The sequence below is a fragment of the Neltuma alba genome, unplaced genomic scaffold (assembly GCF_004799145.2).
Source record: "Neltuma alba isolate B1F8T4 unplaced genomic scaffold, ASM479914v2 tig00012143_pilon, whole genome shotgun sequence".
Taxonomy (NCBI): Eukaryota; Viridiplantae; Streptophyta; class Magnoliopsida; order Fabales; family Fabaceae; genus Neltuma; species Neltuma alba.
In genome coordinates this window covers 323,008-340,740 of record NW_021636692.1, presented here as the reverse complement: position 1 = coordinate 340,740, position 17,733 = coordinate 323,008, and the positions used below count along the sequence as shown (strand labels likewise).

Sequence of the window (17,733 nt, the reverse complement as noted above, 5' to 3'; positions counted from 1 at the left end):
GTGTCTTCAGACGCTATCAAAGATTGTGCTGCCAAAGGTGAAGTGGAAGCCTCCCAAGTGGAGGGTGATTGCAAGTCGGGACGTGATCAAGCCAATAACAGTACTGCAGTTGAGGAAAGGTCTCTGGAAGTGGGTATGAAGAATGATGGCCCTGAAAATCAAGCTTCTGAGAATCCTAGGCAACAAGCCGGTGAGGAGAGTGCTCCAGCCTCAAAGAGGCAGAGACAGGACGAGTAACTGAGTAAGCCGTATGATCTCAGTGTTGAACTGACTAGACAATCCTGATTTACAAGAGATTTAAGTTAGTAAGACTTGGCTAAATGATGGGTAGAGCTCCATGACTCATAAATTCCCTCCCTGTTGTGTTGATGAGTAATTGCGAGTCTCGTGTATTTTGCTGTCGCAAGAGGATGAGTCAGTTTTGATTATGACATTCTTCAACGCCTTTATTTCTTAGTGTAGTTTAGTTATGGGAGGATGACGATGGGATTCTTAAGTTAGCTGAGCTCTCACCCTGTGAAGAAACATATTAGTGGAGAATGGAGCATGTTACTGATAAAATCAGTTTAAAATTATCATAATTACTTTGTTTGCCGGGTACAACTGTAGCTCTTGCAGGAAGACACGTTTGCAGGTGGCTTTGATGACGGTTAGTTTCTTCCACTTTGTTTCAATTCCACATGGTAGGGTTTGGGTTTCACTTATGTTCTTTATTGGTTGATTCCAACTATTTAGTTTAACTCGGCATAAAGCCTCTCCTCCCGATGTTGCTTGTAGGCGAAGCAGCCATGAAGGCCGTGGGAAGGCCTTGCATTAATTCTCAATGGAAGAGCACCCAAACACAAATAAAAGTACTAATCACTAAATATATGATATTCGTATTTAAATGCAACTAGACTGTAATGGGTTAAGGTAAATTATGTTGTTCATTTCTGACGAATGTATACCGATTTTTCGCGGGGTTCGTAAGTAGGGACCCTCTTTTCTGGACCGGCAAGTGGGGAGCGATGTTAAGAAAAAGACATATTAGTAATTAATAGTAAACGTTATCCTGGAAATTTTGCGAAGCTGTTTTCACAAATAAAATTTAGGCATTTAGTGTTTTATTATAATTCTCCAAAAGAAAAATCTATGTAGTTGAATAAAATACCTTAAATCTGAGTTTAGTCAGCTAATTTTATTATAAAAGTTGACTGAAACTGATAAATGCGGTAGCTTTGACTTACTTCCTGCAAAAGGTAAAAACTTAATAGTTAAATTAATATAATGAGCATTAATGATATATCTAATACGTAAACGTGATTTTTCAAATTTAGCAATTTGGAGACTTACTAATTGATGAGGAAAAAAATAAATGAATATAAAGACTATATGTAAACAATCATTTTCAACATGAATTAATTTTTGGCCAAAAAAAGAACTACTTTAAATATATTTCAAAATAAAATAGAAATAGAAAATAGAGAAAAATTCTAAAAAAACAAAAAAAAGAAAGGAAAGAGAGCGAGAATAATTTGCATATGGCTCTGACGGCGAGGAGTTAAGCAGATGAACTTTACTGGCAAATAATCAAAAGGATATTTAAAATACTCCTCCGGTCCTTAATATAAGACCCTTTTGACTATTTTGATTAAATTAAGGATGGTAGTTAAGTTAGGTAATAAATATAGATATTCCAAAATACCCTCGCTTTACACCTCTAAAAAGAAACTGACATTGAAAAAAAATCAAGTCTGGTTAACTCGCCTCCTCCGGTACCAACGTCGTCCAAGTTCTCCTAGCTCACGCACCGTCCGAGTTGTCGGTCTCACTCATCAGTATGATTATTATTATGCTATTCCTCGGAGGTAAAAAAATCCAATTACCTTGAATGGGTATTTGTATAAAAATATTTTTTTTTAAAATGTTTAAATTATTTTATTAAAAATATAAATGGTAGAATTGATGTATGTGTGTGAAATCAATAAGTAATAAGTATTCATTCACTTTATAAAATATATAGGTGATTATTAATGAATAATGAGTATTATTGTGGTATTAATTATCTAATAGGGGTAATTTAGGAAAGAATGAAAAAATATGAGAAAGGGATCCTATATTCAGGACCAAGATCAACCTTCTAATTGGGTCCTATATTAAGGACCGGAGGAGTATATTCTTTCGGTCTTTAATATATGACTCAATTGTTAATGGTTTTGGTTCTAAATATGAAACCCATTTTTCATACTCCTCCGGTCCTTAATATAGGACCCAATTCTTGAGTTGGTTTTGGTCCTAAATATAAGACCCATTTCTCATATTTATCAATTTTCTCTAAATTACCCCTATAGATACTCCCTCAACCATAATTAAGTAAAAAAGGAGAGGGGGTATTAAGAAAGATGATTATGGTGTTTTAGGAAAAATGTGTCAATTTTCTTACAATTAACTAACTTACCTAACTTCCTTAATTATCAAATTAGTTAAATGGGTCTTATACTAAGGACTGGAGGGTATTTATCAATTTCTCTAAATTACCTCCATGGATACTCTTTCAACCATAATCAAGTAGAAGAGGGAGATAAGGTATTATGAAAATTGATTATGGCATTTTAGAAAAAACATATCATATTTTTATAATTAACTAACTTACCTAACTTCTTTAATCTAATCAAATTTATTAAATAGATATTATATTAAAAACCGAAGGTGTACAAATTGTCGTGTCTTCCAAGAAACAGAAAGAAGTAATCAAAGGAAGTAATAAGATGAACGTGCTGTTGTGTTGTAACAGTTTAGGCAAAATAGTTAAGATTAGCGGTAGATAGTGCCTAATCATTACTGTGACAACTAAAAATGGACTTGTGACAGCGATTTCTGAGTTTGACAGTAAACAATTGAGAAAAGAGAACGATGACCATTAACAACAAAAACTAAGAGATATTTAACGTAAACACCGTCTTAATTTCTATGTCGGAGAGGATAAGATCTGTTGATTAACTAAAATTGTGGGCTGCGTGAAAAGACATTTTGCTGTCAGAGTTCCATGGGTTGGTTTTTCGTTTTCAAACAGATTATGCAGTGAATAGTGAATTAGACAAGGAAAAGAAAGAAAGACAACAGAGAAACATCGGCATCTTCGACCCTGCAATGATTCGAGACTTGGCTATACAGCCTACTTGTGTTTTTTCCCTCTTTCTATTTACACACACGCACACACAAAAATAGACAGACATATTACCTGTTTAGAAATAGTTTAACTTTTAGATAATCCTAAATACTCCTCCGGTCCTAATTATAAGACCAATTGACTTATTTGAGGAGATTAAGGAAGTAAGTAAGTTGGTTATTTATAATAAATAAGTGTTGTCATTCCTAAAATACCTTGCTAATTAAGTATATTGGCTAAAACTATCATTTTAGAAGGATTATCTTAGAAAAAAATGCATAAATATAAGAGACAAAATGGATGGGGTCTTATAATTAGACCAAATAAAAAGTCAAATGGGGTCTTATAATAGGACCGGAGGAGTATAAAATCTCAATTTTATTTATTTTTTATATTTATTTATTTTTTTAAAGTAATCATTATATTAATTGTACATATTAAAAATTTAAATAGTAGTTCTAACTAATACATATAATTAGTAAGGATATTTTAAAAAAGATAACACCTATTTATTACAAATAATTAACGTAATAATGTTGACTTCTCCAACGGCTTCACTTTACAACACTTTACTTGGTCTTCTTATTGGTCAAAACCCTATGCAAGTGGCCTTCTCTCGTTAGAGGACTCTCAATGAGAGCACCAAAGTAATGAGCTTAAGTCTAAGGGGAGAGTTCAATTCCAAAAAACTAGCCTATTAGAAGGGATAGTTCTTTGAATTTATAAACTCTACAACACTTGTGAGATTTCCTAATGTAGAGCTCATAACAACTAATTTATTTAATCTCTTCAAATTAATCAATTAAAGTATTATATTAAGGATTAGAGGAGTTCGGTATTAACTTTCAAATATAAATAAGTTGACATCTTCACTTAATAGTGTGTAAGTAGTTGAGATATCAAAATAAGATAAACCTGTAAGCCATTTTAAAATCTTGAGACGCGCATATTTCAAAATACATATTCTTTGAAAAACGGCATCTTAGCTAACGGGTCTGATTATTATTATCCGACAACGTAACAGATGAGAGAATGATTAAAGACGAAACAAGTACAGAGATCGGATGAATTAATTGCTTCCTTAATTTTAACAGTTAAGTACAAAAGAAGATATCATAAATCTCTAATTAGTGTGCCGGCACTCTTAATTAATTGCATGACATACATATTCACTACGTAAGATACATGCACATATATCAGTATCGTGTTATATGCAAAACAAAAGGGCAAAGTTGCCGAAACGGGCATATGGAGCCATATGTACTCGTGGGAATTAACGTAATCCGATGATGATGGGAATACTTGATTATCACTCTCTCCATCTATAGAAATCTCAGAATATTTGAACATACGTTAAGAAAACGATGTTTTGTAACAACAGCAAAATGCCAACTAAAATTAAATATAAGAGGCTGAGTGATATATTGCTGAGATGAGTTACGTGGGTGCTACAAGCTAGCTAGCTATAAGCCTTCTGGGTACAGTGTGTGTGGAGAGAGAGAGAGAGTAGAGAGAAGGGTGGTGATGGAGCAAATCAAAAGCAATGGCTTAGTGATATGGCTTAAAGACATGCCAACCTCCGGGTTTGATGGAAAGTGCAAAACATTCATGCACTTACTTCTCTTATAAATTCTTCTTCTTGTTCTTCTTCTGCCACTCTTGTCTCCACAAACCATGCCTCGTCCTGTTTCTCAACTTCTCCATTTCCCTCTTCATCAGGTGAGCCCACAGTCTGCTTGCCATATCTCTACGTTGCTTTTCTATAAGCTATGGTCCTCGTACCGGACCTTAATTCATCATACTCCTCCTGTCCTAAGTATAAGAATCTTATATTAGGACGGACGAGTATATATATATATATTCTCATTGATCTAACCATATGGCCTGGTGGTAATCTATAGTAATTATTTTCACGCATTAGTTGAAGTTGAGATGTAAATGAAATCATTTGTTTCAAATTGGGTTTTATTATATGTTTACATAGATAACAAGGTTTTATTATATATATGTATATATGTAACGCATTATTGAATCTCTGCTGCTCATGTTTTCCATTAAACTAGCTAGCTTTTTCGAAATGAAACAATAACGTGGTAATTTTATAAAAATTATTATTTGTTATATTATCGATGAATACGATGAATAGCTTGCAATGACACGTACGAGGAAGCTGCGTTGTGATTGTAATTTTGACAGGGAAAAAATACAGACACTAATCCAGATGAGTTGCCTGGCCATTCTCAAGCTTCATTTGCATCTTCTGCTCCAACAGGTAAGCTTTTCCCATTTTTTTTTTGCCCTTTTTGGTAAACGAATCATTTGAAAAGAAAGATTGAATTTTCAAAGGCAGTTTGCTACTGTAGTTACACACATATGGGGTGCACTCTTATTATTATACATTTCACGCTGAAATATAATGTCAAAACTATGTATATATACTCAGTATCACACGCGAAGAAATCTATAAAATTCAAGGAGGATTTTTGTCCAGTATGCTTGTGTGTGTCCTATGGTTTTGTTTTCTGAGAATCAACCTTTTTCATGTTTATTTTGAATTATGTGGGTCATCATATACAGTTGCTGGTAGAGATTCCGATGATGGAAATATTGTAGAATGCAAAGGCGGACAAAAAGATGAGCAAGGGGGCGACCATGATTCCCTGTAAGTTATTTTCTTCTTTCCCCGCAGTCTTGCTCATTAAATCGGGGGAACAATATCAATAATTTACAAATTAAACTTTTTTTGTCCAGAAAAAACAGATTACATTAAAGTTGCATTAAATGTTTTTTTTTTCGAGAATTATCATACAATCTCATATCAGCGATGTTAAAAAGCCTCATAATATGTAATGGATAGTACATAACGAGAAAATTCGTATAAAAAATGATAACAAGTTATACTATTTCCGGTCTTTAATATAAAAGCTAGTTGACTAATTTGAGTAGATTAAGAAAGTTTGTTAAGTTAATTATTTATAATAAATAAGTATTATTGTGTTATCTTTTTTAAATTATCATTATTAAAAGAACTATCTTTAAAAAATAAATAATAATAAGAAAAAGTACATTGGAGTTTTATATTTAAGATCAAAATAAAAATAAATAACTGGCAAAAAAACTTAATTTCAAAATAAATGAGCAAATTTACTAGTAGTTTATTGAAAAAATATTGCATCATCGGCTGTGATCTCTGAGATTAATGTAGATTTACCATGCAATCGAAGTCCTGACTCATCAGCAATTTGCTTTCCTCGTCTCAAAATCATCTGAGAAATTTAAAATACTATCGATAAAAAAATAATTCAGTTTTCGGGGGTTGTTTGTTTCTTATTTTTATTTTTATTTTTTCCCAAGAAGAAACGATAATTTTGAAATTGTATTGCGGCAGTTCAAGGCAGCCGTTATGGCGCAAAGTGCCAGTACCTTCAAACCTAATCAACCCGTACCGAATAGTCATTGTGCTGCGACTGATCATCCTAGCTTTCTTCTTCCGCTTCCGGATTTCCAATCCTGTTCACGATGCGTACGCCTTATGGCTCATCTCTGTAATCTGCGAAGTCTGGTTTACTCTGTCTTGGATTCTCGACCAACTTCCCAAATGGTTCCCCATCACGCGCGAAACTTACCTGGACCGCCTGTCCATTAGGTTTGAGCACAAAGAGCCAAACCGTCTAGCCCCAGTTGATGTTTTTGTAACTACCGTAGACCCGTCGAAGGAGTCACCTATTGCAACGGCAAACGCTGTTCTCTCAATCTTGTCCCTTGATTACCCTGTTGAGAAGGTCACCTGCTACGTCTCCGACGACGCTGCGTCTCTTCTGCTTTTTAATACTCTATCTGAAACTGCCGAATTCGCAAGAACATGGGTTCCATTCTGCAAGAAGTATGATATTGAGCCACGGGCACCTGAGTTCTATTTCTCTCAGAAAGTTGATTACTTCAAAGATAAAGTGCACCCCGCATTTGTTAAGGAGCGCAGGGCCATTAAGGTAGACATATAGATGGGAATTAAAATGTGCTTTCATTTATTTATTTGTGATGGTAGAATTGTAGGTGTTATGTAAGGACATTCTTGTAAACTTGTTCTCTCCTGCAGAGAGAGTATGAAGAATTCAAAGTAAAAATTAATGCATTGGTGGCAGAGGCTCAGAAAAAACCGGAGAAGGGGTGGGTGATGCAGAATGGTATGCCATGGCCAGGGGTCAACACTGACGATCATCCAGGAATTTGTCAGGTTTGGCATTCCATCCTCAGTTTCTTCCTGCTCGATTTGTATCTGACGTTTTGTTATGAAGATGCGCGATTTGGCGGATCTGAATTGTAATGCTGTCGCTCATAAACTTGTCATTGTAGGTCTCTCTGGGAGGTGATGGTACTCCGGATGTTGAAGGTAAGGAATTGCCACGGCTTGTGTATGTTTCACGAGAAAATCGCCCTGGCTATCAACACCACAAGAAATCTGGTGGCGCCTTGAATGCTCTGGTACGCAACTTCAACTTCAACTTCAAGTTATATTTGTTACTTCCATTATGGCTGAGTTATTAGAAAAGTTGTTAATGATGCGCGCAATTTCATCTGTCCTAATAAAGGTTCGAGTCTCTGCTGTGCTTACAAATGCCCCTTTCTTGTTGAATATGGATTGCGACCACTACATCAACAATAGCAAGGCTATAAGGGAGGCTATGTGCTTTCTAATGGACCCCAATGGAAGGCGCCTCTGTTTTGTCCAGTTTCCATTGAGTTTCGATAGCATGGATAGCCATGACAGATATGCTAATCACAATACCCTTTTTTTCAATGTAAGGGACTTTTTTCTTAATTCCAACTTGTCAAACACGATTATAAAATGTAACGTTTAATTTCACTAACCGGCCTTCAACATCTGCCTTTAATGTTACTTTGGTTATAGATCAACATGAAAAGCCTTGATGGGATTCAAGGTCCGGAATATTTTGGTACTGGATGTGTACTTAACAGGCGGGCTTTATATGGCTATGACCCGCAAATATTTAAGAGAAGTTCGAAGATTAATTGCGACTGGTGGCCTATGTGGTGTAGCTGTTGTTGCGGTGGTTCTGATTCCGTGATTGATCTTGAAGAGATTGATGAAAATCTTGAAGACTATGATAAACTAGATATATTTGATCTCAAGGACATGGAAGAATCGCTTGAAAGTTCTGACGTGGAGGAAATACTAGAAATACTTGATCTTGGGCAGAGTGGAGAAGATCTTGAAGGTTATGAGGAGACAGAGGAACCATCCCCCATGTCACGGGAAAAATTTGTGAAACGATTTGGGCGGTCACCAATTTTTGTTGCTTCCACTTTGAGGGGGTCTGGCGGGGTTCCAGAAGGCGCTAATGCTATGAAGGAGGCCATTCATGTTATATGTTGTGATTATGAAGAGAAAACAGAATGGGGCAAAGAGGTAATGTTATTCATTGCAACGAGTTTTTCGCCTTCAATTTCTAATTTCTGTTATAAACCATAATTACGAACCAATCAGGTCTTCTTCTCAAATTTATTTCCTTTGTAGATTGGTTGGATTTATGGTTCAGTCACGGAAGGGATCTTGACTGGTTTTAAGATGCATTGTAGAGGATGGAAATCAGCGTACTGCATACCAAAAAGAGCAGCTTTCAAGGGCTTTGCTCCAGTAAATCTATCAGATCAATTATTCGAGATTTTGAGACGGGCTCTTGGTTCCGTTCAGATACTCTTGAGTCCCCATTGCCCGATGTGGTATGGCTATAAAGGAAAACTGAAGTGGCTTCAGAGGCTGGCTTATACTAATACAATTGTTTACCCAATCACTTCAATCCCTTTGTTAATATATTGTACAATTCCAGCTGTCTGTCTTCTGACAGGAAAGTTCATCATCCCAACGGTAAGTAAATTACGTTTTGGTCAGCCAGAGCAATTAATGAATTATATTTGGCTCATATTTGATGAGATATTCGACCTCATAACAATTAATGTATCTTGTGAACTGATTACAAGGATAACTGATCTGTTTTAGGCTATCGTATAAATTTCACTATCAAATAAAGAGAAAGAGGGGGAAACGGTAATTTTGCCATCAGATATGCGTTTCCTGACCAGGGACTTTATTCGATGCAGTTGACAATTCTTGATAGCATTTGGTTAATGGCGCTTTTTGTCTCCGTCATCTCAACTTCCGCGCTAGAGCTTCGATGGAGCAGGGTTAGCATTCATGACTGGTGGCGCAATGAGCAACTCTGGATCATTGGAGGTGTTTCTTCCCATTTGTTTGCTTTATTTCAAGGTCTCCTTGAAGTTGTTACTGGAGCAGATACTGATTTCGTTGGCCGGGCAAAGACAACAAGTAACACTGGCTTCTACCTCTTAAAGTGGACTAATCTTCTCATCCCACCAACCACTCTCGTAATCTTGAATGTTGTGGGAATTATGGCTGGCATCTCAGATGCCGTCAACAATGGCTATGGCTCATGGGGACTTTTATTTGGTAAACTATTTTTAGCCTTCTGGGTTATTGTGCACTTGCATCCTTTCCTCAGAGGTCTGATGGGAAAGCAAAATAGGACTCCTACTATCGTTGTCCTCTGGTCACTATTTGTAGCTTTAGTTTTGTCATTGCTTTGGGTTCGGATCGACCCATTTTTGCCCAGGCAAAGTGGTCCGGTACTTAAACAATGTGGGGTAGAATGTTGAAGTTGCAGAGACTAGTGGATGTAGTGTTGTTCCATTTCGTTTGATGGTTTTGGAATTTTACATTTCAGGAAGACTGTTAATGTAGTATGTAACACCTCACATAATTATATATACAAACGTGATAAAATACTTTCTTTAAAAGTTCATTTAGCATTCAAAACAGATCAATTTCAAAATATTTTTCAGACATAATAAAATAAATTATTGAAATTTTATATTCATGGCAATTAAAAATATAACATAGTATATGTTCGAGGAGTATAGAAGCCTTCACGACTTACTCAACCAATGCCTTTCTTTGATTCCTACTAGATTCTTCACTTGAAAACGTTGATATAAAGGATGAGATCAAATATTTTACTAACTACTAAAATTCTAACCTATACAAGCAAACTATTTATGATAAACAAAAATCCGTTTATATGTGTGTATATATTTATGCATGAAAATCACTGATTTTATACATTCAACTCAATTTTATTTTTGATTCAATAATATACCAATATCATTTTTCCAACATATCCAAAAATAATGTGATATGCAGCCTCCTTTATATTACTGTCCACCCTGACACCGCTGATTGGAGGCATAGGCTAATACATACTCCAATAGGAACTAACCCATTTTACTGAATTATTCCAAACTCACCGATACTGGAGATATATCAGGCCAAAGATATAAAGTTCAAGTTTAGACTATGACTCCCCTTCTTTGCAAATAAAATAAGGAGGTGTTATATGTCCCACAGCTCTAATGAATTCATGATAAAAGGAAAACATGGAAGGAGGAGTCCTGACAAGTGCTATCCACTGTGCACCAAGTGATGACATATCACTTGGTAATTTTATATCCATCCAAATCTAATTATATCATTAGCCCAACAATGTATATGTTATGTGCAAATAATATTACATCAGCACTACGTCCTCAGATATATTATTAAAGTAAGATAGCAATAAAATTTTTGTATCAATAACTCAATATATTTAAATATTGATCATAATTAATAACAATAAATCTTAAAAAAATAAAAACTTTATTTGAAAAGTCATAATACATACATATATTTCAATATGGTATAATAAATTAGTAAATCCACAATATAATCATACACAATCCATATGTACCTGAAAGAATTTTTAGAGTTACCTATTACTCTTTAGCTTACAAATATTTATGCAATGATTACTCCAAAATTCTCAAGAGTCTACGAAATTACACACAAATATTTATTAATATAAAACTCAAAACTATTTCAAAACTGCTCTAAAATTCTAAGATTACCATCTAAACTAAAATTACAAAAATATATTAACTCTCACAAATCTAGCTATTTATAATGAATACAATATTATTTGGAAATAAAATTTATTTTTTTCATATAAGAAATTATTTAAAATTAATAAATTAAATAAATACATATTTACTACCCAAAATCTAAATATTTCATATTAAAATCTCAATTATTTATTATAGTCTCATTTAAATTTTTCCTCAAACCAAGTAACTCTTTTGAATTATAAATAGACTTTAACTTTATCTAATTTCATAAAATTCTTAATTTACAATTCTTCAAGCTTGCAAAAATTATTTTAACAATATATCTTTGGCCCATTCAATATTTGAACAGATTAAAACCTTAGTAATATATTGAATAATCCAAATAAATTATTTAACTTAAATTTAATCACTAAAAACATTCTACATGTCTTGAAAAATAAATATTCAACTAAAATCTTAATTGACAATTCTCAAAATAATCATAAAATAAATATAAACAGATTAAAATTTCTTAATAATACATCTTTAAATTTCTACAATTATATATTATCAAAACTCATTACTAACTCCATGTCCAAACAATGAAATTTTCTCCAAACATTATAATGATACTAATAATATAAATCTATAAATATATAGAAAATATTCATAAAAAAATTTGACAACAAGAAGTATTTTTGAATACATAAACGATCTTCAAAGCTTGTCCTAACTTTCAGATCATGTACTCTGCAGCTTAACTTCTCACTCTTTCTTTTTCTATTTCTCGCACAAAATGAAGGGAAGAAGGATTGCAAGTATTTAATATTCTCACATTTACTTCTCCCTCCTTATTTTTCTTTGACCTGCACCACCCCCCATATTTTTTTTCATCTGCGTCTTCCCTCCTTTTCCTTCTTCAATTAATACTCCTCCTATTTTTTTCCACCTCCATATGTTCCTTCTCTTTTTTTTCTCTTCATTTAATACTCCTTCCCCAAAATTCTTCCATCTTAATTACCTTTCTTTACCACCCCCACCCTCCCACCTTTCCACTGTCGGTAATGGTGGGTGTCTTTTCTTTTCCTTTTCAAAATAATAATAAAATATTATCATATATATTTAAATTGCAATTTTTTTTCTAAAAAAATAGTATGTTGCATGGTATGCAAGCTTGAAGGAAGAAAATAGTTATATTGAGCAATTCAAGAGACCATAATGTCTTTGAGCAGAATAACGTGTCATTTCAGATGATATAAACACGTTACCTAAATGCCTATTGTGCCAACTACGGCACACCACAAAACAATTAGCTAGTGAGTTTCACACGCATACGCTTGGGCGCACAGAAGCTAAGGAACAAGACAGGTTGTGTCAAAAGACATCATCATTCTACATATGAAACCTTGTTAGCTTATTTAGGGATATTGTGCTCAAGGGTTCCACAAGAGAAGTCTGCTCAATAGCCGAGAATTGTTGGGCCACAAAATGCATGGTGGGTCTAGACTCAGGGTGCGTTCGCGTGCATGCCAAGGCTATGGTCATTATAAAGGCTATCGCTTCGCCCAATCGAGCTGGAGGAGGTGGGAATCTTTGGTCTATTACATCCTTCACCAACACTTGTGGATTCTCCATTGATGGCAATGTGGCCAAGAAATCGCCGGGGTGCTTTCCCAGTAATATCTCTAATACCACCACTCCAAAACTATAAACGTCACACTTCTCTGTCACCTGCGTTGTTTGTGCTAGCTCTGCAAAATCAATTTTAATAAAACATTGATGAATTCCTTATCCAAAAAAAAAAAGCAATTGGTTAGAGTCAGTACCTGGAGCCATGTAGCCATAGGAGCCAGCAATTGAGGACCATGTTGTTGAATTTGGCGTAAGAAGCTTCGCTATGCCAAAATCTGCGAGGCGGGGTTCATATTCTGAGTCCAGCAATATGTTATTCAACGTCACATCTCGATGTACAACTTGTGGGATGCAATCGTTATGTAGGTACGCTATAGCTTGCGTTATCCCTTGCACAATCTTCACTCTCTGAGGCCAGCTTAATACCGTCTTCATTTCCTCGCCGTACAACACTTTTCCTAGGCTGCCTCTTTCCGCATACTCGTAAACCAAGTGTGCGTGTTCTTCAGTGTGACAAAACCCATAAAGCTTTATGATATTGCGGTGTTTTGCTTCGGTAAGAGCTTTTATCTCATTCTCGACACTACGAAGATTCTCAGCTAGAATGTCACTAGAGTTTGAGATATTGAGTCTTTTGACAGCGACAACTATACCTGTAGGTAATTCTGCTCTATAAAGACTTCCGAAACCTCCTTTTCCAATGCAGTATTTGTCGTCGAAGTCATCGGTTGCTTTAACAATTTCAGCAAATGTGAATTTTCCCTTTCTTCCCCAAATCATGCTTACAGTTTTTTAGTCTTCTGAGCATCGCTGGACTCTTCGTCTGGAAGTTTGGCCCGTTGGTGGAACACTCGGATTCTAACAACAATCACCCCGAAAATTAGTAGCGCACAAACTGGTATAATGACACCAAGAAGTACCTTTTTGTTGACCCCTCCAGAGTTGCCTAGGGAAGATTCTGTGGAACAAGCAATTAATCCTTTTGCCTTGCCGCACAAACGAGAATTTCCAACATAAGCTTCAGTAGGTGCTCTTTGGAAAATACCTTCCCTGGGTATAGGACCCATCAGGTTGTTGTAAGAAAAATCGATGGATTGAAGACTGAGCATACTTGAAAACGATGGTGGGATTGTCCCTGAAAGATGGTTGCGTGAGACATTAAGGATCTGCAAATGACTGAGCTTTTCTAGGTTCTGAGGAATTGGCCCTGAAAGAAAGTTGCTGCTGAGGTCCAGAAGGTATTGGAGCGATAACAGGTTGCCAAGTTCAAATGGTATCTCCCTAGTTAAATTGTTATGGCTCAAATTCAAGCCAATTAAACTGCCACAGTTACTGAGCTCTTTCGGTATGCTTCCAGTAAACTTGTTCTTTGATAAGTCAAGACAATTAAGGCGGTCCAATCTGCCAAGAGTCTGGGGGATTTCTCCTGTCAAATGATTGCCGCTCAAGTTAAACAAGTAAAGTTGCCTTAGATTTCCCATTTCTGGTGGAATGCTACTAGTAAATTGATTGGAGTGTAGGCTTAGATATTGTAATTGGCTTAACAAACTCAATTCAGATGGAATTTTCCCAGAGAGCTTGTTGTTATCCATGTCTATCTTGATTAAGCTCTTGCATTCGCTCCATTTTGGGGAGAGTTCACCAACAAACTGGTTGCCACTGAGTGTGATGGATGTAAGATTTAGGTAAATCCCAAATGCTTCTGTGATGTTTCCTGTGAATTGGTTTCTCTCAAGCTTCACCATTGTTAATGCTGAACTATTCCTCAAGCACTTGGGCAATGGTCCTGAAAAACTATTGTTATTCACCCTTAAGTCCATTAGTGCAAAACCGCTGCACAGATCAGGCGGTAGTTCCCCGGAGAAGCTATTATTTGAAAGATAGACATATCTCAAATCAAGGCTGTACTTCCCAAAATCTCTGGGAATGTCGCCTGAAAAATTGTTGGTGAATACAGAAAGATTTTGTAACTTGGTTAACTGGGAAATAGTGTTGGGCAACACACCATGGAGAAAATTACTGTTGACATCAAAACTTATCAATGAAGTGAGGTTTCCAATTTCCATGGGAATGGTTCCTGAGAGGTTATTCGAGGCAAGAGTTATGATTGTAATGTTTTCAAGTCTCCATATGGTTGAAGGAATTGGACCAGAAAATTTGTTTGAAGAGACGTCTAAATGGCTCATTGCTTGCAAGTTCCCAATCTCGGGAGGAATGGGGCCAGAGAATGTATTGTTGTATAGAAAAAGAATGTCAATTTTCATCAACAGGCCAATCGATGCAGGGATTTCTCCCCTAAATTTATTGTTTTGTAGCTGCAAAGAAGATAATTCTGTCCATTTAGAGATCAACGAATCAGGGATTTGACCTGTGAAGAGATTATCTGATAAGCCCAATTCTTTAATTTTTGTCAGGTTGGACAACGACATTGGCAAGGAACCAACCAGAGAATTCACTGCTAAAGCCAGGAAGGTTAGGTTGGTACAAAGGCCAAGCTCAGAAGGAATGGTAGAATTTAAGGAATTTTGTCTGAGATCAAGACGGCGCAAGTCACTAAGCTGGCCTAGAGAGGAAGGAATTTCCCCCTCGAGTAAATTCTCATTCAATTCAAGAACTTGTAGTCCAGATATTAATCCTATTTCTGCGAAAATGGAACCTGTCAACTTGTTAGCACGCAGATGAATTTCTTTGAGATTGGAAAGCTTGGACAAGTTTGTTGACAAGTGTCCTTCTAGCTCACATTTGCTCATATCGAGGTATTCAAGCTTTTGCAGATGGGTATACAATGACTCTGGTATTAGACTCATCGGATTGTAGGACATGTCTAGAAATGTCAAATTTCGACACTCTAGAATGAAGCTTGGAAATTCAGAAGTGAATCTATTGAGAGCTAAACTAAGGTGGGTTAAGGACGACATGCCTGAATATATTGACCAGTCAGGAGGATTAACAAAGTAGTTTGATCCAAAGTCTAGGTGCCATACCTTTTGGAGCTTCGTGACCTGATAGGGAATGGTCCCATTAAGGTTGTTGTTGTATAAACTCATATACTGAAGCTCTTTCAGCTGATCTAGCTCAGCAGGCAGAGTTCCATTGAAGAAGTTGTGTCCCAAGTCCAGGAAAATGAGCTTGGAGAGGTTAACAAGAGCAGATGGAATTGACCCATTGAAACCATTGTGACTGAGGTTCAGGCGAGTGAGACTGGGGAGAGAAGTGAAGTCCAAACCCGTAAGTGAGCCAGTAAGATTGGCTCCGGAGAGGTTTATCTCTGAGACTGTTGTATTAGTGCTGTCACAGACTATGGCACTCCAATTGCAGAGATTGTTCGTATTGCTAAGGGACCATGAGTTGAGAGTAGAAGGAGACAGACTGTTTTTCCATTTAATCAGAGCTTCTGCTTCTGCTCTCAGTGATGCGGTTATCTTCGATGGAAGAAAACATACCAAGAGTAAGTGAAAGAATAGAGCTGAAGCCTTGTGAGAGCTTGTCATGCTTCGCCCCAGTGAATGGGTTACATGCTCTGCTTTTCCAGCCCTACTCAGCCGTCTTAAAGAAGTTTTTTTCTCTTTTCTTTGTGACTATTTTTAGTCGAACCCCATTTCCTATCAAGGCTTCTAGCTGAACACGAGACGTAGAAAGCTAAATGGATCATGCATGGTCCACCTTGTGAGGTATGCAATGAGATTAATCAAAGTTCTTTGACAAATCCTGGCTCAATTCATTTTGTATAACGGTTCCAGACCTTTTTTTTTAAAAACTTTTTTTGACCAAATTTAAAGTTGACTCTGGAAGGTTCTGCCTGTGACGATGAACATAGCCGTCTTACGTGGGGGTTGGTAGTACAGCACGACGTTCGCATTGAGGACCATTACCTATTTTATAATTCTCTTTAGAATATAAGTGATAGTTGAAGATTTTAAAAATTAAAGTTATCTTCAATGATCATAGAAATAAGTTATTATTGATTTTTTCCCCCCTAAATGATAACGCTCTTGTAATGTTTAAAAAACTGAGCCATAACTTCATAGAATATGAGCGTGACTTTATGATACCGGAAAAGAAACTAACTTTTATGGTCCTTAATTATTATTAATATAAGTTATGAATATTTAATTATGATTTTCCCTTATTTTGTAGTTGATGTCTGAATTCTAAACTCTTAACCTTGTGTAGTACTATCTTCGATCTTAAATATAAGATCTACTTGACTAATTTGAATAGATTAAGAAAATAAATTAAGTTAGTTATTTGTAGTAAATAGGTGTTGTCTTTCCTGAAATATCCTTATTAATCAAATATATTAGTTAGAACTATCATTATTAGAAGAATTATCTTGAGAAAAAATACATAAATATAAGAGACAAAATGGATTGAGATCTTATATTTAGAATCAAAATAAAAATCAAACAAGATCTTATACTACTTTCGGTCCTAATTATAAGAGCTAGTCGACTGATTTGAGGAGATTAAGAAAATAAGTTAAGTTAGTCATTTGTAATAAATATGTGTTGTTTTTACTAAAATATCCTTACTAATTAAGCGTGTTAGCTAGAACTACTATTATTAGAAGGACTATCTTGGAAATAAATATATAAATATTAAAGACAAAATAAATTGGGATCTTTTATTTAGAATCAAAATAAAAATCAAATAAAATTTTATATTAAGAGCGGGAGGCAGTATTAAACACAAGAGGTAGGATGTGTTTTCTTTGTTACGTTATTATGAGTCATAATGAATTTTCAATTGTCGTTGCCGTGAGAGAGAACGAAGAGTGAGATCCATTCGTTTGAATATGAGGTAAGTCTTGGTCAAAAAGTCAGCGCAAATATGAGAAAATGATTTTGTGATGTTTCCAACTTTTTAATTTCTAATGTTTTGAATTTCAGCCTAACGTATCCCTTTAACGTTATTATTAGTTTTGACTTTTGACCAATTTGAATGGCATAAGGCGTGAGTGAGGTTCACGTCATTTTGATCATTTTTTTCAATGAAAATAA

At 35.5% G+C, this 17,733-nt stretch overlaps 4 protein-coding genes across 4 annotated transcripts; 2 read left to right on the top strand and 2 right to left on the bottom strand.

The window, feature by feature from the left end:
- Window positions 1–42: 42 nt before the first annotated feature.
- On the top strand, window positions 43–584 carry LOC114723511 (protein PHOSPHATE STARVATION RESPONSE 1; the record flags this gene model as incomplete). Its single annotated transcript, XM_028909691.1, is given in 1 exon segment — window positions 43–584. A coding segment is annotated over 1 exon segment (195 nt), but the record flags the coding sequence as incomplete, so codon positions are not given.
- Window positions 585–4,816: 4,232 nt separating this feature from the next.
- LOC114723498 (cellulose synthase A catalytic subunit 4 [UDP-forming]-like) lies at window positions 4,817–9,912 on the top strand. Its single transcript, XM_028909681.1, has 10 exons — window positions 4,817–4,867; window positions 5,345–5,420; window positions 5,726–5,810; window positions 6,537–7,137; window positions 7,245–7,382; window positions 7,502–7,630; window positions 7,738–7,947; window positions 8,058–8,576; window positions 8,685–9,035; window positions 9,269–9,912. The coding sequence occupies exons 1-10, from the start codon at window positions 4,823–4,825 to the stop codon at window positions 9,839–9,841; spliced, it is 2,727 nt and encodes a 908-aa protein (XP_028765514.1). The 5' UTR covers window positions 4,817–4,822; the 3' UTR covers window positions 9,842–9,912.
- A 2,581-nt stretch (window positions 9,913–12,493) lies between these two features.
- Window positions 12,494–13,513, bottom strand: LOC114723509 (MDIS1-interacting receptor like kinase 2-like). Its single transcript, XM_028909689.1, has 2 exons — window positions 12,928–13,513; window positions 12,494–12,852 (listed from the first exon to the last, which is right to left on the bottom strand). Exons 1-2 carry the CDS (start codon window positions 13,511–13,513, stop codon window positions 12,494–12,496), a joined length of 945 nt encoding a protein of 314 aa, XP_028765522.1.
- Window positions 13,514–13,515: 2 nt separating this feature from the next.
- LOC114723508 (MDIS1-interacting receptor like kinase 2-like) lies at window positions 13,516–16,224 on the bottom strand. The gene has a single exon (XM_028909688.1). The coding sequence runs from the start codon at window positions 16,222–16,224 to the stop codon at window positions 13,516–13,518; it is 2,709 nt and encodes a 902-aa protein (XP_028765521.1).
- Between the last annotated feature and the right edge of the window lie 1,509 nt (window positions 16,225–17,733).

Bases quoted from the DNA above. Each gene is read 5' to 3' on its own strand.
- LOC114723498 (XM_028909681.1), top strand. From the start codon at position 4,823: ATGCCTCGTCCTGTTTCTCAACTTCTCCATTTCCCTCTTCATCAG. The intron at 4,868-5,344 runs GTGAGCCCACAG...TAATTTTGACAG, and splicing joins TCCATTTCCCTCTTCATCAG to GGAAAAAATACAGACACTAA. The intron at 8,577-8,684 runs GTAATGTTATTC...TTTCCTTTGTAG, and splicing joins AAACAGAATGGGGCAAAGAG to ATTGGTTGGATTTATGGTTC.
- LOC114723509 (XM_028909689.1), bottom strand. From the start codon at position 13,513: ATGATTTGGGGAAGAAAGGGAAAATTCACATTTGCTGAAATTGTTAAA. The intron at 12,853-12,927 runs GTACTGACTCTA...TTGATTTTGCAG, and splicing joins CTATGGCTACATGGCTCCAG to AGCTAGCACAAACAACGCAG.
- LOC114723508 (XM_028909688.1), bottom strand. From the start codon at position 16,224: ATGACAAGCTCTCACAAGGCTTCAGCTCTATTCTTTCACTTACTCTTG.